General features: G+C 42.1%; 1 protein-coding gene and 1 pseudogene across 2 annotated transcripts in view; one reads left to right on the top strand and one right to left on the bottom strand.

The window, feature by feature from the left end:
• FBXW2 (F-box and WD repeat domain containing 2) overlaps positions 1-22,271 on the top strand; it is a 29,347-nt gene extending 7,076 nt beyond the window's left edge. For both annotated transcript variants that reach the window (XM_031018595.2, XM_006747702.3), the window contains exons 4-8: positions 5,195-5,389; positions 7,475-7,608; positions 10,201-10,287; positions 11,134-11,303; positions 17,674-22,271. In XM_031018595.2, coding sequence (XP_030874455.1) covers positions 5,195-5,389; positions 7,475-7,608; positions 10,201-10,287; positions 11,134-11,303; positions 17,674-17,962 — 875 coding nt within the window. In that variant the 3' untranslated portion in view covers positions 17,963-22,271. The remainder of the gene's footprint in view (positions 1-5,194; positions 5,390-7,474; positions 7,609-10,200; positions 10,288-11,133; positions 11,304-17,673) is intronic.
• Positions 16,417-16,933, bottom strand: LOC102739050 (large ribosomal subunit protein uL15 pseudogene; annotated as a pseudogene).
• Positions 22,272-24,464: the final 2,193 nt, after the last annotated feature.

Below are 24,464 nucleotides of genomic sequence, written 5' to 3'. Positions count from 1 at the left end.
TTTTTTTTTTTAAAGATTTTATTTATTTATTTGAGACAGAGAGAATGAGAGACAGAGAGCATGAGAGGGAGGAGGGTCAGAGGGAGAAGCAGACTCCCCGCCAAGCAGGGAGCCCGATGCGGGACTCGATCCCGGGACTCCAGGATCATGACCTGAGCCGAAGGCAGTCGCTTAACCAACTGAGCCACCCAGGCGCCCTTAAGGTTATTTTCTAGGTGGGTCTATATTTTGTATTTTTTACTCTGATTAAATTAATCAGGTTTGCATATTGAAAATTATGCTCTATTGAAAATAATCCAAAGCATTAGTTTAATTTTTCTAATAGCATCCCTGGGACCGTAACCAGTGAGAGAAGTATTTGTTATACCAATATACATGTGTTTGTTTCATGCTATTACTGAAGAGCTTGTGTTTTCTCTGTGGTTGAATTGGGAAATTCTGAATTTGGCAGTAAGTTTACAGTGACATCTTTAGATTAGCCCCTTGAACAAGCAATAAAATAGTATTGCCAAAAAGATTGATGGCTCATGCTAAAAATTAACGTAGCATAGTTAGTTAGATAGTTATCCTTCTGCTTAGTTCTGAAATGTTAAGAAAGGAACCTGTTGTGCTTTGTGCCATCCAGTAGGTATTTATAAAATGAGCTCTATGTGAAAGACAATGTGAGGGCATACATGGATGAATTAGGACAGTTCTTTGCTCAGAGAAAGTGCACACTGGGATTAGAAGGTAACCTGATTAAGTAAAAGTCTCCGTGTAGACTGTGCTAATCAGAGAGCACTTGCCCTTCTAGGGAGGGTGTAGTGAATTATTGTCACGTGGGATCTAAGCTTAGAGTGATCGGATCTGATAGTAAGAGAATTCCCAAATCTAGATTTCTGTGCAATATTCTGATTTTTTTTTTTAGTGTACTGATTTTTAAGTATTATTCACATTTTTAAAATATTATGGTTGGGTCATATTGAGTCTGCAAGCTGCCATATTGTGACCTTGGCTTATAGTTGGTTGAATAAGAAAAATAATAGCTATAAAAGAGGTGTAATCAGGTGATATAGTTGAATTATATGAGGAAAACAAATCATTCCTCCATTTGCAAAAATTGAGCAGTATTTATGTTGAATCTTAGAGAATGGGTGGATATTAGAGAGATGAGAATAAGCGCTTTCCAGTAGGAAGGTCAGCATTAGCAAAGGTGTGGAAAGGAAAGCATGGAGCATATAGGAGGAAAATAAAGAAAATTCATTTTAGCTGAACTCAGGATATAAGTAGGGACTCTATGAGATTCTTAGAATATAAGCTGAAGAATTGGCTTGAGGTATATTAGAAAAACCTTAAATATTGGGAACATGAGTTTGGACGATTTTCTGTGAGTAGTAAGAAAAAAATATGAAAGATTTCTGAGCTGAAAAAGGGCCAGTATCAGAGCTGTCTTCCAAGTAGACCAGTGTTTCTTACTTCTGTCAGACCCAGGTCTTCTTATAACATATTTTATAATGTTCTCTTACCTTGAAGTAAAATTCATAGAAATAACTTATCTGCACATACACATATTTCAGAAAATTAATGTAATACCTAAACTTTGATCCAGAGCGGAAATTAAAAAGACAGTAATTTTAAGTAGTACACATTAAACGTGTTGTGCTCAAGCACAGCTGTGCTAGAAGACAGAAGTGTAATCAAATGTTTGCACCTATGTATGTACTGTTGTCATGAACATGACAGCTCTAAATGCAGAATGTTGTATTTGTACCATCAGTGATGTGACCTCAAGTGGTGAAAAACTCTTAATAAAGTCCCCAACAAAGCAAAGTACGTTTTTCCTCAGTCTATCTGGTACACTCAGAAAATTTAGAATAAACTCCATGCTTTGTAAAACAGGTCCAAGGCTCAGACAACTAAGGATAAGCTTTTCACTTAGGAATATCAGGCAGCGGGGCGCCTGGGTGGCTCAGTCATTAAGCATCTGCCTTCGGCTCAGGTCATGATCCCAGGGTCCTGGGATCGAGCCCCGCGATGGGCTCTCTGTTCAGCGGGAAGCCTGCTTCTCCCTCTCCCACTCCCCCTGCTTGTGCTCCCTCTCTCGCTGTCTCTCTCTCTGTCAAATAAATAAAATCTTTAAAAACAAACAAACAAAAAAAGGACTATCGGGCAGAATCTTCACAAGGTCGTGCAAAATACGAGACAATTTTTTTTGTGTACTGTCCCAAACATTCCAGGATGTCTAGCATTTCCAGCCTTTGCTCGATAGAGGCCAGTAATGCCCCTCACCCCCTGCCCCAAAATCATTGTGACAATTGAAATCACCCCTACACATTCCTAATGTTACCTTAGGAGATGATACTACTTCTGTTGAGACCCTCTGACATAGACAAATGTAGAGTTTCTAAATTAAAGTATTAGGGTGTTGCAGTTTAGGTAAGAGTAGATAGATGTAGATTTAGGACAGTAAGGGTAGAGATTTTTTAAAGGAGCAGTTAAATGGAAGAGCAGCCATTGAAATGGAATTGACAGGATTTGGCGATGGATTGAGTATGTGGCGAGGAAAGGGTTGTTTTAAAAAATGACTGGGATTTCTAGCTATATATACACCTGGGAAGTTGGTGGTACTAATAACAAGAATAGGAAATGAAGGAATAAATTCGAGAGGGTAGAGGGAGTTCACTTTGGGATGAACTTAATGCAGTTGGATGTGAGTGGAGATTCCCACAAGTACCTGGAAATGCAACATCAGAGCTTCAGGATGTAGCTCAGAGCTAGAGCAAAAGGTTGAGGGGTTAGCCACATCACAGCTCTGGCTAGAACAGGGGAATTTAAAAAGGAGATGGAGAGGAAGAAGAATAGATGGAATAGGAAGGAAGGATAGATGGAAGAAGAATAGGATGGATCCTTGAAGAGTGTACTTAAGAGGAGGAAGAGGTACAGAAGCAGAATGGTGATGAAGAGTTTCAAGAAGGACATTGAAAATTGCCTGTCTCGAAGAGGCAGTGGCAAATGTTTGTTCATTTGGTCATCAGAGTCAAATGCCCCCAAGAGGCAGCTGAGAGCCGAGATCTGATTCTACCAGTTAAATATTTAAACTTCACTTGATCCGATAGTTTACTCCATTTGAGTTACAGCTCTTTTTTCTGCTTACCTTTTTGTTATGTACCCGTCCCTGTAATTTTTTATATCAAAGTATTATTTTCATCATCTTTCCTGAATTGAGAGGGCTTGTTTTTTCTTTCCTATAAGAAAAATAGTCTGCATTTATTTAGTCCCTTTTCATCTCTGGGTTGCATCATTGATGACCTGCTGCTAGTCAGCGCAGCGAACGGGAGTCCACAGGGAAGGTTGAAATAAAACTAAACAGGAGGGGAGAATAATGGCTCCTGAAGGCTTAACAGTGAAGAGTAGACTTGCAACACTATAAAATGGAATTGAAATCAAGCTAATTGTTCTCTGATGTTTTTTTAGGGTGTAAAACTGAATGGCCCAATGTTTTCATATATAAATGAATTTAAATAATTAGGATAATCTCCCTTTTTTTTGTTTTTATCAAATTGTGGTAAAATATATACAAGATTGAGGAGCCAATCATGCCATTTCCTAAGACATATTTATGGAACACCTAGGCTTATCATTTTAACCATTTTTAAGTGTTGTATAGTTGAGATTATCTAGACATAACTATCCAGTATAGTAGCCGCAGGCCACATAAGGCTTTTGAGCTCTTGAGATGTGGCTAGTCCAAACTGAGATGTGAAATGGGAAATACTCAATGGAGTTCAAAGACTTAGAATATAAAATATTTCGTTAATAATTTTTATATTGGTTACATCAAGTTGAAATTATATTTTGATACAGTGGGCTAATGGAATTACATATTTTTTTACTTTTTAAAGTAAATAGAAAATTTTAATTACATATCTAAATTACTTCTATGGTTTGTATTATGTTTCTGTTGGACAGCACTGTTTCCAAAGATTTTATTTTTAAGTAATCTCTACACCCAGCATGGGGCTTGAATCCACAACCCCAAGATCAAGAGTCACATGCTTTATCGACTGGGCCAGCCCAGTGCCCCTACCCAGATGATTCTGATGTCTCATATGACCATTGAGGAGCACCAACCAAGTCCTGTCCCTTATTTTATAAAGAAGAAACTGAGTCTCTAAATAGAGTGACAACAAATATAATCTTCATTTCAGTATGTTCTCCTAGCATTTGTCCAGGTTGAAATTCATGCTCTACCCCTTTCATAAGTGGTATTTTTCCATTGTGTGAAACAGTGGCTTTTCACCAGCCCTTAAAGGTAGAATTGTGGCTGGCTTTATTTAGTCATTTTGTCTATTCCAAAACTGGTCATTCGGTGCTTTCCTGCATACGATGTCCTTGTCATAATGACTGTATTTTTTGTATTCTCAAGACGTCTTTATTAATTCTTACTATTACTTTTTGTTATAAAGGTAAGTTGTGAGGCTGATCTAATCATTAGAGTTTTAAACGTAGTTAAAGCTGCGCCTGAATTATCATCATGATCAGTATAATCTCAGATGCAGAAATAAAACCTACTTTTTTCTGCAGAATCTTAAGAGACTTTATAAGCTCATTGTTGAGTTGTCATGAATGTCTGGGAATAATTTATCCATGGTTTTCTTAGAGGTTCCTTTACACATTTCAGGATGGCTCAAGGAATTAGCAGTTAGCCTTTGCAGAAGTTAGCTCATGATTTGAGACTTATCTTTGACTTATCTTAGAGTAGAATATATTCTAGCAGACAGTTTTACTATTCAGCATTCTTTATTTGCTCAGGGTTGTTGGGTCGTGGGTAGGCATGCAAATGTATACGTGCAGTCATAGGTAATACCCATCATTTCAAGCTCAAATCAGAAAGCTCATGATAGTCAAAGATTTATGAAATTTTTTAAGTGGAAGGACCAAGGGATGCTTTAGTCTAGTACTCCTCTATAGCCTTGGAAGTTAAGGGAAAAGGACTAAACCAGAAAGCTTGCATTCAGTCCCCGTGCTCTTCACACCACTTTGGTGACCCTAAGTAAGTCGTTACCCTCCCCATGCTTTGCTTTTCTCAGCTATGAAGTGGAAATGCTAGAAGAGGGGAAGATGATGTTCCACTTGAAGAATACCCTGGTTTGGGGATTGACTTTCCTTCTTTAGTGTTTGGTTTCTTACTAACCTCCCTGTTTTTCTCTTGAAGGGTCAGATGACTTGTCTGCAAAACTGTGGGATGTGAGCACAGGACAGTGCGTTTATGGCATCCAGACCCATACTTGTGCAGCAGTGAAATTTGATGAGCAGAAGCTTGTGACAGGCTCCTTTGACAACACTGTGGCCTGCTGGGAATGGAGTTCTGGAGCCAGGACCCAGCACTTCCGGGGGCACACAGGGGCGGGTGGGTTGCCCTTTTTCAGGGGTTTCTACAGTTACTTTAACCTCGTTCCTTAAAACCAGGAGCCAAGAATGTGACTCCGTTTTGTTTTCTTTTTGTTTTTAACTTAACCTGCCTTTCCCTCCTCTTTTTTCTTAGTCATAGCAATTAATCCCTTTATTTAAGGTACTCCTGTTTGGAATTTTTTCCTGAATTTTGCTTTTCCTTTGCGCATTTTAAAACTCTTCTGTGTACCCTTGTGCTGGGAGGGGGTGGTTCTCCTTATTTGTTTCATTTATACCCTGTTGAACAGTCAGTTCATTTTGCTTTAGTCAGATTCCATACCTCCAAATCGAGCAAGTCCTACACTTGTAAATTCAGTCTACTCTATTTGTAGAATCAGGGCTCAAAATCCTTTGGAGTGACAGTAGTTCTCAGATTGTATGATCCACACATACTATGTTGAATTGGAGCTTGGTTGACAATTGATTAAAATAAACCAGTGCCTAGAGATAAGATAAAGGAAACAGATATGTGAATATTTCCTAATAATTTTATAGTGGCCTAGTGTGCAGAAACTGGTCATTTGAATATAGCTTTGAGACCTGAGCTGCTAAACTCTCCTGCATTGTATTTTGGAGCTTTGTGCAGAAATCATGTTGAGCTGTTTCCCAGCCTCTTGTGCATCAGCTCCCTTCTTCCTTTCCTCCATTTACCCACTGCCTCAGCCTTGGAGAGTCACGTCTGTGATCTTAAGCATCACGTTTTATGAGCAGTCTTCTTGGACTCCCTTCTGCTATAGGTTTCCCCGATAACCTATATTTTGTCATAACACTCATCATACAAATAAGTATGGTAATCTGATTCCTCATCAGGCTATACACGCTAGGAGGACAGGGACCCTGCCTGTCTTGTTCACCCTGAGGTCCTGAGTTCCTTGTATTGTGTCTGGTGCTCAGTAATACTTTGAAGTGAACCTAGCTATTTTGCTGAAAACAATTTTTTCCCCATTTTGTTTGCCATCTTATACATTTTTCCTCAGTCTATTTGTTACCACTTGCTTTTTAGAAATTAATATTGGAAGATATATGATTTAGTATGGTATATATTAAATTGAGTGTACTGTTCCGTATGTCAGGATGTACATTGACTTCCAGGTGATTTTATACCTGATCAACTTCAAGAGCTCTGCTCAAAAAATTTCTTCCTTGCTGTTCCTTGACATTGCTATGGCTTTTCCTAACTCCATGCCTTTGCTGTTCCCTCTGCCTGCAATATTCTTTCTTTTCTTGACAAACTCTACTCATCCTTCAGGGCCCATCTCCAATATCGCCTCTTCCCTGAAGTCCTCCCTGATACCCCTGGGCAGAGTTAGTCATTCTCCTTGGTGTTTCCCTAGCAAGAGGTAAACATTTAATTTTTTTGGACTCCTCCTTCACCCTTCACTTAGTTCCTTAAGGAAAAGCCCAGTGTCTTCATCTCTGGGTCCCCAGTGTTCCTTTAGAGTTTGGCAGGCATTTAAAAACAAATGTTTGAGTACTTGCTATAGTCAAGCACTGTTTTAGGTGCTGGGGGTACACCCGTGAAGAAATTCAGATAGTTGGAGAGAATGGCTTAAGTCTGACCTTTGAGATACTTGTGTGTGTTTTGTTTTTCTCATTACACTGGCTTTTCTTGATTATGGGTATTATTCTGACATTTTGTCTCGTGATGAATAGTGCAAATCTGAGGAGGGCCACCTTTGTATGTTGTATTTTCCCTGCACGAGCTGGATTAGTTTTGTGGCGTGGCAGGCAGGCAGGCCTGAGTGGGAATGCCATTATCTCCAGCACTGGTTTTACCTCTCACTTCGAAGCTAGCACACGTATAAGGGATTCTGTTATTCCAGGGACGTTCCATCCTTAGAATAATAAGCTATAATAATAACAAGAATTTTGAAATGGTATGTTTTTTATCATAAAATTCTTAGTTGAGTAGCACCATTCTTATAGTATCTCTGGTTGAGAAATTATACAATTGGTTAGCTAGGGAGAATGAACATGATTGAACTCTATTATGAAAGACCCTCCCAGGGGCATGTGTTAACTTTGTGTGTGTTATGTATACTAGTGTTTAGCGTTGACTACAATGATGAACTGGATATCTTGGTGAGTGGCTCTGCAGACTTCACTGTGAAAGTATGGGCTTTATCTGCTGGGACGTGCCTGAACACACTCACCGGGCACACGGAATGGGTCACCAAGGTAGGAAGACTTACAGAAGAAATCTCCTTGACATCAGGCTTTGTAGGGGTGAGGGAGCTGGGGGTGGGGTGGAGGATGCTAGGTGCTTTCTTGTAAGTGGTAGGTGAGCTGTAAGATGGAGCAGATGTACCCACAATGCACGATGGCCTGCAACAGTGACCAGCCAAGTAAAAGACACTTGGTAAATAGTTTAACAAATGAATGACTTATGGACGTGGAAAAATGCCCACAGTGTATTCGGTGGGTAGAGGGAGCAAATAAACATGTCATAGACAAAAAACTACATTGTAGAGTCTGATAGCAGTTTCTGAACAAATGTGTTATGCACCAAAGTGTTATAGTTTATTATTACTTATGGAATTGTAGGTGCTTTTTCCCCTTTAGGTTAAGCATATTTCTTTTTTAATAGGAAAGCAATTTTCACCTTGAAAAAATAATAATCGCAAGAAGTGGAATAAAGAAAAACGTATGGGATCTTTAAAAGAATATTGTGGTGTTTTCTCATTTTCAAAAAAAGGTGGCTGTGAGGATCAAATGCAGTATTATGACATGGGAATGTCATGCAGAAACACTTTTCCTGAGCTTCCCATTCCTTTCTGTGCAGGACAGAGGATACAGGAGTGAGCAAAACAGACCCAGGCTTGACATAGACGTTAGCCCAGTAGGAGAAATAGTTATTAAACAGTAATTTCGCAAATAAATGTACAGTTGCAAATGGTGTTAAGTGCTTTGAAGACAAAGTGCGGTGCTCTGTGAAAAAGTCTCGAAGGTATCTAGTTTAATTCATTCAGGGAGAGCTTGAGAGAAGGGACAAAACATGAAGAAGAAATTGGAGGTAGCTGGATAAAGAGTAGTAGAGTGTTTCAGAGTGTGCAATATGTGCCCAGGCCCTGAGGTTGGAAGGATCCTAGAACATTTGATGGCCTGAAGGCCAATGGAGCTGTGTTGTGGTTGGGGGCGGTATGGGAGAGGTGGCCATCATGTAGACCTTCCTTGGCCATGTTAAGGATTTGGTTGTCATATGTGTAGTAGGAAACAGTTGAGTGTTCTGAGCAAGGAGCTGTGTGATTTATGTTTTAAGAAAATAACTGCTAAGTAAAATATGGATTGGAGTTGGGCACAAACAGACCGAGGGAGGCCAAGTAGGCTTTTGCAATAATCTAAGGAAAAGATATCTGTGGCTCAGACCCAGGTGGCAGGGAAGAAAGAGAAGATCATGCATGAAAGATATGTCTTTAGGGGAAAGCCAGCTGAACTTACTGACTCATGGGGAACAAAGAAGGAGGAATAAGAGCCTCCCAGTGGGTTTTAGGTTAGGTGGGTGAATGTGTTTTTCTGAAATAGGCGGAGCTAAAAGGACAGTTGGTGAGAAGATCAGTAACACCACTAAACTGTACACTTAAAATAGCTGAGAATAGTACATTTTATGTTAATGTATCTTTTATCACAGTTCTGTATTGGGCACATTGAATTATTTAAATGGAAAAGTTACATAAGACAATTTGGTGTTATGTTAAAAACATTGGACTTGGGGCCAGGACACTGTGATGTCTTAAGACAAGTCACTCGTCCCTTCAGGGCCTGAGTTTTATCTGTTAAATATTCTTGTGAATTCTGAATGAGATGATGGGACAGGACCCAGCAGGGCATCTGTGTGTAGTACGTCTGTCAGTTTCAGTTGAATCTGCAACCCAGACTTCTGAAGAAGTGAGCTTGGCCTCCCTCTCACTTGGTGCTGACTTACTACAAAAATAACTAGCCCCTAAATGTTTACAGACTATCCCAAGTGCTAATGGAATGTTAGCTTTTATTATATCATCATCATCCTCATTTAATTGTTTTATTTCATTTTCATTGCAGTTATGAGATATAATACGTGCCTCATCCCCTATTTTAAAAATGAGGAAGTTGAGAAACAAAGATGCTAGCTGGTCTTGCCCAAGGTTGCAGAGTCAGTATATGGCAGATTCTGGTCCCAAGTCCAGTGCTTTTTCCGTTATAATGCATGTGCTCAGGAAACCGATCATTCGTATCTGCTTCTAGGTCTATGGGCTGTTTTCTTTCCTGTTCCTCACATTTTCTGTAAAGTCACATTTTACAGTTTTTAAAATCATTCCTAATGTTTGCTTCCAGACTAAAGTGGAAATTAAATGCTGCCAACATTAGACAATTTTATTTATTTATTTTTAAAGAATTTTCTTTTTTTTTTTAGATTTTATTTATTTATTTGAGAGAGAGAGAATGAGAGAGAGAGCACGAGAGGGAAGAGGGTCAGAGGGAGAAGCAGACTCCCTGCTCAGCAGGGAGCCTGATGTGGGACTCTATCCCGGAACTCCAGGATCATGACCTGAACCGAAGGCAGTTGCTTAACCAACTGAGCCACCTGGGTGCCCTAGGCAATTTTAGATCCTACTGACAATGTAGAGAATCTGGTTGTACTAACTAGAGGCTAATGTGGTTGTAGCATTACAGCTTCGCTCTTCTAGCATACCATCTCATTTCAGGCTCTTCTTCATATTTTAATTTTTAAAAAAGCAATATAGAAATAGTTTTAAATGGATCATTCTGAAACATGGATGTTTATATTTCTAGGTGGTTTTGCAAAAGTGTAAAGTCAAGTCTCTTTTGCACAGCCCTGGAGACTACATACTCTTAAGTGCGGACAAATATGAGATCAAGGTGAGGTTTTCTCCTCCATTAATTCACCTCATCAAAGGAAAACTGGCAAATACAAGAAAATTAAAATGGTGCAGCACAGGGGGAATATTTCAAGGGAAGCAGGAATGTCTTAGTATAAGCCATCTTAAACTCCTTGGAAAGAGAATTATTATTTCTATGTATGAAGCAGTTTCTTTTCTTTTTTAAGATTTTATTTATTTATTTGTCAGAGAGAGAGACTGAGGACAAGTGGGGCGGAGGGGAGCAGCATTTAGAGGGAGAAGCAGGCTCCCGCTGAGCAAGGAGCCTGATGCGGGACTTGATCCCAGGATCCTGGGATCGTGACCTGAGCCGAAGGCAGACGCTTAACCGACTGAGCCACCCAGGTGTCCCGTATGTACGAGGCAGTTTCTACCCCTGATTTGTAAATGAAGAAAAAAAGATCCACAGAAATTTATCTTCACATTCTGTTTTCTTAAGACCCATATCTCATACCCTTTTAATTCTCAGACCTAAACTATGAAAACATAAAAATTTACTTGTGTAATAAAAACAAACAATTTGCAAAAACTTTACAGAGCACTCTTATATATGTTCTTAGTGCATTTTTAAAACTATTCCATGTGGGTAGGTATCTTCATTGTGGGAACTGAGGTTCAGAGAGATTAAGTATTTTATCTGAGATCACACAGTACATACATGTAGCATCAGAGCTTGAACCCATGCCTGTCAACTATAAAACCTGAGGTCTTTCCAATTTACTTCACTTTTTATCTGGCTTCGGCAAACACAAATCACATTGTTTAAGGACAAGCTTTTCTATGGTGATGTGATTTGTCATCTTCCCTAATTTTCTTTTATCTGTAGATTTGGCCAATTGGAAGAGAAATCAACTGCAAGTGCTTAAAGACATTGTCTGTCTCTGAAGATAGGAGTATCTGCCTGCAGCCAAGACTTCATTTTGATGGCAAATACATTGTCTGTAGTTCGGCACTGGGTCTCTACCAGTGGGACTTCGCAAGTTATGATATTCTCAGGTAATGTTTCTTTGAGCCTTCACCTATGACAGTCTGTTCCTGTTTAGTTTTTTGTTGTGGTTTAATAGTAAAGACCAGACTAAGTATTTGGATAAACCAGTCAGTAGCTTGAATCTGGGAAATGTTATAAACAGAGTTATATGCTAAAAATCACACACCTAAAAAATATTTTAGAGGCAATTATTACAGAGTTTTATGCTAGAGCTTAGAAGATGTAGGTTCTAATCTCTTCCCCTTACTGTGTCACTTGCCTTTTCAGAATTGAACATGCTGGGCAACCCTCTTGGGTTCTCTCTCTCTTCGGGAGCTTTTTATTAGCCCTCAATAAACTTTGCCCACCAAAAAAAAAAAAAAGAATTGAACGTGCTTTTCCGGAAGATGAGGTGCTTGGATGAAGAGATCTTTCAGGTCCCCTAGTTCTGATACATTTTTTTAAATATATTTTTTTAAGATTTTAGACCGATAATGTGTATTTAGTAAAATAGTGATATATTTATAAAGTTTCTTATTTTAATTCCAGTATAGTTACCACTGTAGTATTATTAGTGTCAGATGTACAATATAGTGATTCATCACTTCTGTATGTCACTCAGTGCCCCTCATGACAAGTGCACTCCTTAATCCCCATCACCTATTTCACCCAACCCCCCCCACCTTCCCTCTAGTAACCATCAGTTTGTTCTCTATACTTAAAAGTCTGTTTCTTGGTTTGTCTCTCTTTCTCTTTTTTCCCCCCCTTTCTTTGTTTGTTTTGTTTCTTAAATTCCACATATGAGTGAAATCATATGGTATCTCAGACTTACTTCGCTTAGCATTATACTTTCTAGCTCCATCCATGTTGTTACAAATGGCAAAATTTCATTTTTTTATGGCTGTTTAATACTCCAGTGTGTGTGTGTGTGTGTGTGTGTGTGTACACCACATCTTTATTCATCTGTTGATGGACACTCGGGCTGCTTCCGTATCTTGGCTATTGTTAATACTGCTGCAATAAACATCAGGGTGCATGTATCCCTTTGAATTAGTGTTTTGTATTCTTTGGGTAAATGCACAGTAGTGCAATTACTGGATTGTAAGGTAGTTCTCTTTTTTAACTTTTTGAGGGAACTCCACACTGTTTTCCACAATGGCTGCACCAGTTTGCATTCCTACCGACAGTGCAAGAGGGTTCCTTTTTCTCCACATCCTCACCAACACTTTTTATTTCTTATGTTTTTGATTTTAGCCATTCTGACAGGTACGAGGTGATATCTCATCATGGTTTTTTGTTTTTGTTTTAGATTTTATTTGAGAGAGAGAGAGAGCGTGAGTGAGCATGAGCAGGGAGAGGGGCAGAGGGAGGAGCAGACTCCCCGCTGAGCAGGGAGCCCAATGCAGGACTCGATCTCAGGACCCTGGGATCATGACCTGAGCCAAAGGCAGATGCTTAACCCACTGACCCACCCAGGCACTCCTCATCATGGTTTTGATTTGCATTTCCCTGATGATGAGTGATGTTGTATATCTTTTCATGTGTCCATTGGCCATCTGTATGTCTAGTTCTGATATTTTAAGTTCTACTTCCTGGTCAGTGGAATTCTGCATTGAGGGATCAAGTGGCCTTCTGTTGACTAGTAGAAAGACAGAGGTATTTATAGAAAAATAAAACTTATAGGGTTTTTTCCTGGTCTGTGGCCAAATAATTTTGTGATTCATTGCATACCTTAGACCCTTCTTGGAGATTGATGGTATCTGTAAGCATGTTGGAGGCTAATGGAAGCCAGTGCTATATGGTGGCTAAGAGAAATTATTTTGGTGGGGCATCTAGGTGGCTCAGTTGGTTAAGCATCCAAACTCTTGATTTTGGCTCAAGTCATGATCTCAGGGTTATGAGATCGAGTCCCATGTCAGGCTCCACTCAGTGCATGGGGCCTGCTTGAGGATTCTCTCTCTCCCTTTCCCTCTGCCCCTCCACACACCCCCACCCTGGGCATGCATGCTCTCTTTCTCTCTAAAAAAAAAGAGAGAGAAATTATTTTGGTGATAATCCTTGATTTAAAACCGGCGCGACCTCCTGTAAATTGGAGGATTTTATGTAAGTTTCTTAACCTTTCTGTGCCTCAGTTTCCTGATCTGGAAAGTGAAGATCAAATGAAGTACCTGTAATGAGGACCAAGCACAGGACCTGGCCAATCTTTATTACTAATAGCTCTGAGAAGCCCTACATAAAGAAGCCTGCTTGAATTCATTTAACCTACTGTACCTCTCACTTGTACTTTTTTTTGAGGAACACCTCTTTTACCACCTCACAGAATTAGTGTTCTGTGGCATGGTTCAGGAAATGCTGACTTGCAGTAGTACAGAAAATTGAACGTTCTCGTCGTTGTTTTTATGCATGACTGTTTGAGGTCAGCTGTATGGTATCTGTCATACTAGCCAGCAGGACTTTGGCGGGTCCTGTCTCTCTGGTCATACAGTTATAACCCCTTTTATGTCTTCCTGGAATCAGACCTACATTTCTAACCATTTAAGATTCCAAACTGTCAGAATCATTTCTAGATATGATTGATAATTATGCTTTGAGAAAAAAAAGACTGGAATAGATCCCAGAAAACATTAGTCTAAGCATTTTGTTTTATAGATGGGGAAAATGAAGCCAAGAGCAGGTATGGGCCTTGCCCAGCATCCCACAGCTCATTCTAGTCCTGCATCCAACCATCTGTCTGTCCATCTATCTGTCTGTCCATCCATCTATCCTGGCATCATCTAGCAGTCATATGCTTAAGGTACCAGCAAGCCAGAGAGAAGGAACTTTTGAAAGAACTTGATACTTGCAAAAATCCAAGTAGTCACCGTGGGAAAATCAGACCTTTTATAGTTTAGTATTGTGTTTGTTTTTAAAGATTTTATCTATCTGAGAGAGAGAGCATGAGCTGGGTGAGGGGCAGGGGGAGAAGCATACTCCCCACTTGAGCAGGGAGCCTGATGCGGCGTTCGATCCCAGGCCTCCAGGATCATGACCTGAGTTGAAGGCAGACACTTAACCAACTGAGCCACCCAGGCATCCTTTATTGTTCAATTAAGGCTTGGATGGGAGGGATGCAGAAGTAAGGTGGAATAGAGGTATCATCATCTTTTTAATGCTTTGAGTTTCTAAAGGTTTTAATTTGATCCTGCATCTACCTTTCTCATGTATGTATTTTTCTTACTCTGAGTGGAGTGTAGAGAGTCCAGAGAGCCAGATGAAAGTTGTGTTAATTTGGGGGATTCGGGTACACTAGCTTTGAGCAATAAATCTGCAGAATTGTTTGCTGCCAGGAAGTGTTAGATTCAGATTTCTTGGAAAGGGAGACGTTTTATCTCTTGCCTCCTCCCCACTTCCAGCAACACAAATAAACCAGCCTCTTTTGAAATCTTAGTGCAACTCCTTTGGCCTCAGTTGCTAAGATCAGATAGGGCTACTTAGGCTTTGAAGCTAACTGAAAAGAAGCAAAGTGCAAATGGTAGCATGTTGCTCAGTAAATCTAAGATATGACGCAATCTCTGGAGCTGAGTTATCTTAGTATAGCAAGCAGGGTTATTTAAGTTCAAGGGCCCAGACTGCATAGCAGGGATGTCTGTTTACAGTTCTAAAGTAATCAAAGTTAAAGGGGCAACGAGCCTGTCAAGACCTGTATTCTCCTCTGCAACATATTTTTGCTTCAGTCTTCGGAGTTGGCTCATCTTCACCAGGCTTAAGTCCTATCCCCAGCCACCCAGTTATCTAAGTTCTGATTATTTCCTGCTTTGCGTCCGTGACGTGGGGCTTACTAGACTTTCTTGCTGTTTTCCCAGTTTCCTTTGGATTTGCTTTGTAGGAGTTTTTATGTGCCCATGTTCATTGCACCATTGCTGCATTCATTAGCAGGTAGTTATTGAGCATTACCTGTGTTTAGGTATTGGGATCTACACTGGGAGCCTGTAGAGATACCACACTGGTGGAAATTACTAACCCGCAGAAGGGAAGATTGACATTAAATAGCTAATTACCTAGGGATGTTTTCATGGTTGGGCTGAGGGCCACACTGTGTGTCGTACTTCGAGACCCCACCCCGTTGAGGAGTAAGGGAAAGCTCTTTGAAGAGGAAGTTTGGGCTAAGCTCCGAAGGATGACTGTCTGCATTAACTAAGTGCCAGCAGTGGGTGTGCAGTAAGGAGCATTGGACACCAAGAAACCAGTCTGTTCAAAGGCCCTGAGACTGAAGGAGCCTGGTGCTGGAGATGTGAGTGCAGTAGAGAGTCCTAGAGGGTTTAAAGTTAAATGAGGTGGTAGTAGGATTACATCTTAAGGTGAGATTAGCTGATTGAAAGGGGCCGAGAGTAGATGTGGGGAGACCAGTTGGAACTGTTGGCAGCAGTGCAGGCAAAAGAGACAAATTGGGTCAGAGTCGTGGCAATTTAGATAATAGTGAATGAAGTAGGAGAAAATTTAAGAGGTAAAATCGATAGATGGTGGTGATTGAATTGGTGGCTTGAATAAGGAGGAGAGTTGGAGGATTGCCATGTTTCCTAGCTTGAGCAACGGGGTGAAAGAACAAGCCAGGAAGTAAGGAGGAGAAACAGGTTTGGCCAGCAAGTTCGGTTTGGGATGACTTGAGTGTGAGGAACAGGTCTTTTTCATGACTAAATGCCCTCCCTTCCTAACGTGAGGTGAAGTCTGCTTCACTGTAACTCTTTGCCTTGGACCTAGTTCTCTGTTCTAGAGCTCGTCATATCTGGCCTCACACATCCTTCACTTTGTATTTATAGGTGATGATCAGCTATAGTTTCCCTGTCCCTGCGAATTCTTTTTCTACCCCTCTCAGCTGATCTCCTTCACCTGTTCCTTATTTGTCCTGGTAACCAGGCCACGCCCGTTCTGGTTGACCTCTTAGACAGTAGTGTCCTTGTTGGAACTCGGGTTAACCATCACGGGGCCCGGACCTATTGTCGCAGAGCACAATTTGCATATCCTTCTCTTGTAGCTCTTCCTAGTGCCTCCAAAGAGGACATCAGCTTTTCTTGTCAGCCTTTTGCCTCACTAAGTGTGCAGACAACAGACTGTGTGGTTTTTTTTGTTTGTTTTTTTGTTGTTGTTGTTGTTTTTTGTTTAAGAGAAAAGCACTTGTTAGCATTTAATGAACCCCCCCCAAACGTGACTTCAAGCTACTAGAACGCAGGCGCCCCCGACACCCTTAATCTTCTCCTCTGCTCTTCTACTGAAGAATTTGGCCTTCACGATGACAGGCTGTTTTGGGAGTTTTCCCTTTCCCAAAACTTTGTAGTAGCCCGATCGCACCACATCAATGATAGGAGCAGCTCCAGTCTTGTTTTTGGCGGCATTTACCCGTGTCTGCTCACTCACCAAGGTCCACGGTTTATCAAGGTTGACAGTTGGGCAGAAGCTCTGGTTCCTCTTTAAGTGGTAATGTCTCATACCAACTTTTCCAAAGTAACCTGGGTGATATTTGTCAAAGTTGATCCTGTGGTGATGCATGCCACCAGCATTACCCCGGCCTCCTGGGTGCTTCCGGTGCTTGCCGATGCGGCCGTGGCCATGGCTCACGTGGCCCCGAAGTTTCCGGGTCTTCCTCAGTCTGGATGGCATGTCGGCAGCCCAGACGGAAAAAACCGGACTGTGTGGTTTTGTTTTTGTTTTTCATTTATGCTGCTGTTTGGCTGGATCTCTCCCATTTCTCTGTGCCTTTGTCATCAGCATTTGGGGAAAGTGAAGGCTGTCTGTCTTCCCGCTCCCCGAGTTTTCTGTTAACAACTTCGGACACATTTATTATTAATGTTTCTGGATTATTTAGGAACACTTCAGTCTTTCAGCCTCTACTGTTTTTAGAGTTTGCTACCTGCTGAATAGACTAGTATGTGAGTCACTTGGTTTCCAGGCTTAAGAGGCTCCCCTAGGCCAGTATTCTAGATTTGATGAATCCATCTTTTTACCTGGTAGTAAGAGTGATTGCATCCCAGTTCTTACTGGTAACTGACCAGTTGTGAATCCTTAGACAAAGTATGTGTGCCAGCTGGATTTGAGTTTTCACATCTTGGAAATGAGATGTTAAGTGAGATCATCTGTAAGATCCTTTTCAGCCTTGGGCATTTTGTGCTTTCAGAAATGTTCATCAGATGCCTCCTTTCTCCTTATGTGCCTGGGCTGTCATGTCATTGTGAAGGGCTTTTCCCCCTTCCCCTTTCTTAAGGAAGCCTAGTTTTTCGTCTGTTCCATTTTATGGAAAACTTTCCTTTAGCTCTCTAAATTTTCTTGAATTTGCATTGTTTTTCTATGTGTCCAGAAAAGATGACAGTGGCAGAAACAGAAGTGAAGTTGCCTCTGGTTCATATTTCCTAACTCTCGTCTCTGTAGGGTCATCAAGACTCCTGAGATAGCTAACTTGGCCTTGCTTGGCTTTGGAGATATCTTTGCCCTGCTGTTTGACAACCGCTACCTGTACATCATGGACTTGCGGACAGAGAGCCTGATTAGCCGCTGGCCTCTGCCAGAGTACCGGAAATCAAAGAGAGGCTCGAGCTTCCTGGCGGGTGAAGCATCCTGGCTCAACGGACTGGATGGGCACAATGACACGGGCTTGGTCTTTGCCACCAGCATGCCTGACCACAGTATTCACCTGGTGTTGTGGAAGGAGCACGGTTGACGCCACGAGCTGACCACTGCTGACCGACTTTGGGTGCCGGGGCTGCGGGTTTTCAGTGCAACCTCTCTGGCAGCCGACTGCATGAACCAAAGTTCTCACCTAATGGTATCATCGCGCAATGCACAATCATTTATCTGTGTTTGCCAGGGGGCCAGGGCTCGGGGCGGGGGAGGGCTTGTTTTCTTGACACACAGCACAGCATGCTAATGGGGTACACCATTGACTTCATTTGTACTTAGTTACGTTGGTCAGTATAAGAGGATGCATTTGGGGTTCATCTTTCTTGAATATTGGTTTTCAGTAAAGAAGGTTAAATGGTTCATTAATCTGCTAATTGGTTGCCTGTAAAAACACAGTCTATTAAAGCTTCTTACCATCACCTTTTTTTCTTTTGAAGTTGAAGCAAAGGTGCTATGATGTTGTTCCAGCAACTTCTCTCACGTGGAGTTTAGCTTTTATAACCGCCAGTGTTATAAAGACCACTGAGTCCTGTGACATTCATGAACTCTCCACCAAATACCAGTTCTAAAGAAAGTTTGTCTTCCAGGGCAAATCAAGTTCTATAAATTGATTGTTCACAACACATTCTAAACTCTAGTACTCGGCAGAGCCAAGGTTGGCCATGTCTGAGGTGTAAGGGAGTTCTGGAGTTTTTGTTTCCATGTGGAGCAAGCTGGTCCTCAGTCCCCCACCGCTTGGGTGAGTGCACAGAGGTGATGGGATACAGTAGAAAGAGCACTGAGCTGGAAGGTTGAAGACCAGCTCTGTTACCTAGCATCCCTGCAGTATACCCCTCAGTATATCACTTTCCTGGGCCCCATTTTCCCTGCCTGTGTTAAGCTAAGTGATTTCTAAGGTTTGGTCCTGTGTCTTCTGAGGTGTGGACAAAAGTTGGTATTTCAGTTTTGTCCGATTCATTATTTCTTTTAGGTTGAAGATACTTAAATGAAATCATTGGTACAAAGTTATTATCTATAAGGAAACCAGATAAATGACAAGGATGGATAAAGGGGGAATGTAGAAAATATAACAGATTCCACCTAGAAAATGTTAGCAACTGGATGAAATGCTAAGGGGAATCGTGGTTCTTTAGACAGAATGGGTGGTCTTAGAAAGACACCTGAACCTGACTTTTCTTGCTCCTTTGCCTCTAATCTGATGTGTGGCTTCGGGCAGATTAACTTTCTATCCCTGGACCCTCATTTTCATCTTTAAAATGAAGGAATTGCCCTAGATTAGGGTTCACAGACTCAAATGCCCGGGGCAGCCATTCACATGACGTAAATGATTGGAACGTGCTGGGCAGGGTTGTGCTGAATCATGGAAAGCTCATCTAATGGGGCAGTTACTCCGCTCTGAGTGTTAGGTAGAAGTGAGCCCAGTGGTGGCAGCTCTTAGGATTTTTTTCAGGAGGAAGTGGAAATCCAGATTTTTATTTGAACTCTGATTTTTAACATGTTGACAGCTAATCGAGGATAGTTTGAAATAGAGTGAGCTAAACAAAGTGTGTCTACGAGCTGCCAGTTTGTATCCTCCACCCTCTCGTTCTTGTAAAGTTAGGTAACTGTGGCATCAGCAGTGGGAATGTTTTAACATAATTGTCACATATATTAGGGAGAGAGTAGAGGGAGCCAGCCCCAGGATAATTCACCTGTTTCCCATTGTGTTACAGGAAAGTGAGGGGGCATATTTCATCCACACACCAACAGGAAGTAGTTTGAAGATGAACACACAAACTGGAACCTCAGTTGTAGCCTCTGCCTGGGAGTGTGAGCGACTCATTCTTGCTGGCGCCAATATAAAGCATATCCATTTCACAGGTGGACAGAGGGCTTGCTGGCAGAGCTGGGAAGGAAACCAATCCTGGTGGAGACCCAGCTCTCCCAGAATCTGCAGTAGCACAGAGCCAATGCCGTGAAGTTAACTCTAGAGAATCGGTGGTCGGTTTCAAGGACAGGTGTAGTTCATAGTCCTCTTGGGACTCTAAGGAGATTAGGCAAAAGAATAGTATCTTCTCTATCCCCAAAGTCCATCTCACACTGAGTTGTGTGCATGAGCTCTGCTCGGTCTTCCAGAAATGGACTGGGAATTGCAGCTGGGCTCCATTTTGCAGAAGCCTCAGGGGACATGGGGCAGTGAGGAGGGCGAATGCCTTTTTCCTTTTCCTCCGACCTGAACACATCTCTGAGATAACTGATCGGATGACCATCCCTACTCCCACCTCACTTCCAGATACATCCAGCAGTTTCACAGGGCAAGTAATTACAGTTATTTGTGGGAAATGTTTTTTTTCCAAATGACAAGCCTGGAACTTGTATGGCACGTCCCATTTCAGTTTTCAGTGGATGCTGGAGTTATCCTCCTGGTGGTAGCTTGGTGCAGCTCATGTTGACAGCAGTACCTGAGGCAGGGGCTGGAGTCCTAGCTTTGATTCCTCCTCACAGAGGCCTTTGTTAGACCTGAGCATTTTATTTAATAGCTTTATAGGTGCCAGGTTTAATCAGACAAGTGCCAGTTTTTATGAAAATGAAAAGCTGACACATCCTTTAGAAAGCAAAGTGGAGGGTCAGTGAGAGAAGTGGGTAGGGGCTAGCCGAAGCTGGAGTGGCGTAGTCCCCTTGCTTCGCGTTAGGGGGCTACCTTCCCTGCGCGTTGACTGCTGCTTCCTTAGCTCAGAGGGGAGGAAATTGCCTTTTCCTCTTTTTTTGTGAGCATTCTCATTTCTGGAAAATTTGTAAGTCATGAGCACAGAGACCCCATCCTTTTTTTACGAGCGTTGGATTTCTTGAGTGAAGTTGTGTGGTGGAAGCGAAGGGCTCCTTTCCTCTTGGGTTCATAAAGAGCAGGGAAACAACTTCAGGCTCCGGGGTGAGGATGAGGGTCCAGGAGAGCTGAGTGAGTGGGACGTTTTCACATTCCAAAGGGAGGTAATTTCCTCCAGGCCAATATTTGAAGTAATAAGTCAGATTTGTCAAAATTGGCCCTAAGCTGACCTTTAGATGTATCAGAGAAATAGGAAGAAAGACTTCTTTTCAGGGGTGGGGCTAGACGTTGAAAAGTTCCACAGGAAAGTACACAGTTTTGGATAGCTTTTCATAAGTGGAAGGTAGGGGAATACTGCTATTAAATTTTAAGGATTGCACTTCATTTTTCATAGTTAAAAAAGACCGTTCTGGCCACTGCAGACACTTGTAAAGTATGAATGAGGATTATGTAATCATTCTAGTGTTTGTTCTCAGGAGAGTGATTACTGCTGTGCATTTAGAAAACATCTTAGGGAGAAAAGAAATATTTTTGGAAAGAGTATTATTTTAGACACAAAGTTGTTTGTTAGGTTAGGCATTTTGACCTAACAGAGGTAGCTAAGGATGGTGGAGCCGGGCTTTACAACATTGCTTTGGCCAAACCCAGCCAGCTCCTTGAAGCTGTGGCTGTGTGCCCTGGCTTCTTGGGAACCTAGAGGTGAATCTTCCACTATCACTCTACCAGTCTCTGGGCCTCCTCTGCTGGGCCTCTTACGGGCCGAGGTGGCCTGCAAGTGCCTTTCTCAGTAGGGAAGTGTGCAGAATCTGATCACCGCTCTAGGATGCAGTCTGGGGCAGGGCACACGGTCACCTTTGCCTTTAGGGACACAGAGTTTGTCGGGGTAGGGGCGAAGCTCTTTAGGTCTGTCCCCTTGACACAGGCTTCCTACCTGGTTATGCTGGGGCTTGCTAAGATATTTTTAAGACCACCAAGACCCTCTTGTGAATTATGCAGTTCCCAGCTAGAGTGTCTGATGGAAAGAGCAGGTTAGCATTTTTGATAGAAATGCCCACTAGCCATCTTTGGCAGTGTTCGATCAGAGGGTCCCTTGTGACTGCTCTAGGAAAGTGAAAGTTTTTTCCAGAATAAATCCTCCAGTAGAGTCCTGGATAGTCTTTGCACCACTCCCTAGTCAGGCTGAATGATCATGCTCAGTGCAGATGGATGTTTGCCATCAAGTAGTTTCAGTGTGCTTCCAGTCTTCCGTACAACAGGGAACTTTAGTTGCTTCAGGTTAGTATCACAGTCCTGAGGAGTGTAACCCCACTGGATTATTGCAGTTTAAACCCAGCTACTTCTCTTTGTGAATGTGCTCAAATTAAAATGTTTTTGCATATTTAAGCCTGGAAAATCATTAATTCAGATGACGAAGCTCACAATTATTCTGTGTCCCTCTATTCACATTGTGAACAGACGTATTTCACTAATTTAGACTTAGTGCTCTTGATGAGAACGCTCAGGTTGAAAAAGGCTGGTCTCACCAATCCAACGTCTATGGCAATGTGGTAAAAATGTATCAACTCCTGTTTCACTAATTTGATGTATGTTGTGATCTAGGGAAAAGAGCTGAAGTTTCTATCTGAAGTGTCTTTGGGGTGCGGGGAGAAGGGATCGCCAAGGCAGATAGTGGAGCAAATGGGGGACAAGATGTCTCCATACAATGAGAAGTTATTTTCATGCATCACGGGAGCATTCTTCTACCATGGTGATTGTGCTAACTATAAATCATTGATACTTATACATTAAGGCAGGTTCTCTCAATTAGGCAACGTTTGGTTAGTCAAGTCCAAGTTATTGTTTGTACTTGAAAGTAATAAAGCTGCATTTCCTTAAAAATACATCCTGTAGTTAAGACTATTTTCTCAGGCACCTGGGTGGCTCAGTTGGTTAAGCGACTGCCTTCGGCTCAGGTCACGATCCTGGAGTCCCGGGATCGAGTCCCGCGTCGGGCTCCCTGCTCAGCGGGGGGGTCTGCTTCTCCCTCTGCCCTCTTCCCTCTCGTGCTCTCTCTCTCTCATTCTCTCTCTCAAATAAATGAATAAAATCTTTAAAAAAAAAAAAAAGAAGCCTAGGTACCGGGCGCCTGGGTGGCTCAGTTGGTTAAGTGACTGCCTTCGGCTCAGGTCATGATCCTGGAGTCCCGGGATCGAGTCCTGCGTCGGGCTCCCTGCTCAGCGGGGGGTCTGCTTCTCCCTCTGACCCTCTTCCCTCTCGTGCTCTCTGTCTCATTCTCTCTCTCTCAAATAAATAAAATCTTTAGGGGAAAAAAAAGTATTTTCTCACTTTCTTTCCTCAGTGAATTCAGATGGGACTTTTCGAGAGTAATTGCGTTTTAGAATGTGTTTTTAGAAATGGAACTGCCTCTCGTGTGAGCTAAAGCAGCTCTGTGCCTAGTAATTACTGTTTCTGCATGTTCTAGAATAGAAGCCCAACCTTACAACAATTTCTGAGTGAGATCCAAGAGGAAAACAATACATTGAAAAGTCAAATGCAAGGAAAGAATTTTGGCGACCTCCATGAGTAGGTGCAAATTGGGCGGGGGGGTGGGGGGCGTCGGGAGGGGAGTGCCATTAATGCAGGTTCCAGATCTTGGGATTATCTTCCTGCCTCCTCTACTCAGCCAATCCCATAGTTGGTTCGTTCTTAATTTAAATTTGTAGGACTCCTTGTCGTTCACCAAACATGGTCCTGTACCATTGATCCCCAACAGTACCAACATAGGCAGATTGTCACTGTTACACAGAGGAGCAGATTGAAGCTTGGAAAATGGCTAATTGCTTGGAGGAGTAGTGAGTGGTGAGGAGGAGGTTGGGGCCCAGAGTGTTAGCCTCCACAGACCCAGGTCCTAGATTTTTCCCCCTTTCCTTGTTTCCCGTCCCACTCTCTGCCTACTTCAAGACTCTTCCATCCAAACCTGTGCGGCTCCCCTCCCCCTTTGCCACTTGTGTGCGCCTTTCAAACTGTTGGCACCTGCCTCCAGGGCATCTTGCCAACCACTCCTTTGAGCACGTGGCTTCTCTGTTCAAACAACCACAGTGACTCCCTATTAACAACGGGGTGTCTAGATTTATTAACCTATCCATAATTGAGTTCTGACTCATCTCTTCAAACAGTTCTTGCTCTTTCTTTTCCTGACTTTGCACGTTGGGTCTTCTCCCATCCTCATGGAAAAGCCCCCAAGTTCCTTTCTCCCACTCCTACAGCCAGTCTTTAGGATCCCATTGACCTCCCACTATCTTTAGAGCCTCAGCTGACCAACATCTCCCACTCAGCCTGACTCAACATTTTTGCCTAGGGTTGTGAGATGTGCAACCTGTTGGCAGTTCATCACATTGTACCTTTTGCAGTTGGCAAACCATTAACGTTCACCCTTGCTCCATAAACTTCTCAAAATTCAGGTGAATACCTTATCTCCCCAGCAACACTGTTTAAGGTTGAATTACTGCATGATGCTCAGTAAGTTCTTGGGAAGATATTTTAATAAGTTCCACGGATCATCTTAGGGGCTACATTAACTTTTGAGAGTATCAGAGCATTGAAGCAGAATGAAAGACCAATGATACACAGCTCTTCCTCTTAGATTCCCCTGTTCTGCCATATCCTATAAATGCCTAAATTGTTCTGAGAACATTTGCAAAGGCACAATGTTTGATGATCATTCTGTGATTAGACATGGGTAGTCCTTGCCAGTGGGATG

The sequence above is a fragment of the Leptonychotes weddellii genome, chromosome 14 (genome assembly GCF_054177405.1).
Source record: "Leptonychotes weddellii isolate Sample4059 chromosome 14, ASM5417740v2, whole genome shotgun sequence".
Lineage (NCBI taxonomy): Eukaryota > Metazoa > Chordata > Mammalia > Carnivora > Phocidae > Leptonychotes > Leptonychotes weddellii.
Note: the sequence above shows the minus strand (reverse complement) of the source record. Positions and strands in the feature narration are given on the sequence as shown.